Here is an 823-nt window from a genome sequence, read left to right on the forward strand (position 1 = left end):
GGGAAAACATTGTTTTCAGGGTTGACTGTGCACGGTCCCCCTGGTCCTCTGGTTGCTCCTCTGGGATCGTCAGTGGTTTTGCCCTGTTATGTTGATGAACTTTTATCAGTGGAGGGTCTGGAGGTGGAGTGGAGAAGACCAGACTCTGAGACTTTAGTTCATCTGTATCAGGATGGTGAGAGTCAAACAGAAGCCCAGCAGCAGGATTATCAGGATAGAGCTCAATTCTTTACTGAGGAGATTCAACATGGAAACTTTTCCCTCCGGCTGGACGATCTGAGAGCTGAAGATGAGGGACAATACACATGTACAGTTCACAGTCAGCAGGATTCTGGAGAAAATGTGGTTGAAATAAAAGTTGTTTGTAATGTTTACATTCAGCAAGAGTCTGGTGAGACCGTGGTTCAAATAAACGTTGATGCTGGTGAGTTTTGACTGCATGAGTTCCTTCCTTCATTTTCACTATGATTTTACAGAAACGAATATATTTTATGGTGCGATATAACTGTTTTGTCTTTCAGAGCGTTTGCTAGTATCAGGATCGAGTCGCTCTATATCTGCGTCTGTGGGTGAAGACGTCACTCTGAACTGCTCTATAGACTCTCACATCACACTTGCAGATATTGAAGAGGTTTCATGGAAGAAAACAGATGAAGATGAAGATATTATGGTTCTGCTCTTCCAAGACCAAGTGGATTTACCAGAGGCATCAGATGAGCAATACAGAGACCGAGTTGAGTTCTTCAGTGATGAAATCCCCAAATTAAACTTCTCTCTTAGACTGAAGAGTGTCAGAACTGAGGATAAAGGAGTTTACATGTGT

General features: G+C 42.9%; 1 protein-coding gene across 1 annotated transcript; it reads left to right on the plus strand.

The window, feature by feature from the left end:
- Window positions 1-109: 109 nt before the first annotated feature.
- On the plus strand, window positions 110-790 carry LOC107681561 (butyrophilin-like protein 2; the record flags this gene model as incomplete). The annotated part of the gene is made up of 2 exons (XM_016477872.1): window positions 110-424; window positions 522-790. Coding segments are annotated over 2 exons (584 nt in total), but the record flags the coding sequence as incomplete, so codon positions are not given.
- Between the last annotated feature and the right edge of the window lie 33 nt (window positions 791-823).

The sequence above is a fragment of the Sinocyclocheilus anshuiensis genome, unplaced genomic scaffold, assembly GCF_001515605.1.
Source record: "Sinocyclocheilus anshuiensis isolate Anshui unplaced genomic scaffold, SAMN03320099.WGS_v1.1 scaffold13545, whole genome shotgun sequence".
NCBI classification, from domain to species: domain Eukaryota; kingdom Metazoa; phylum Chordata; class Actinopteri; order Cypriniformes; family Cyprinidae; genus Sinocyclocheilus; species Sinocyclocheilus anshuiensis.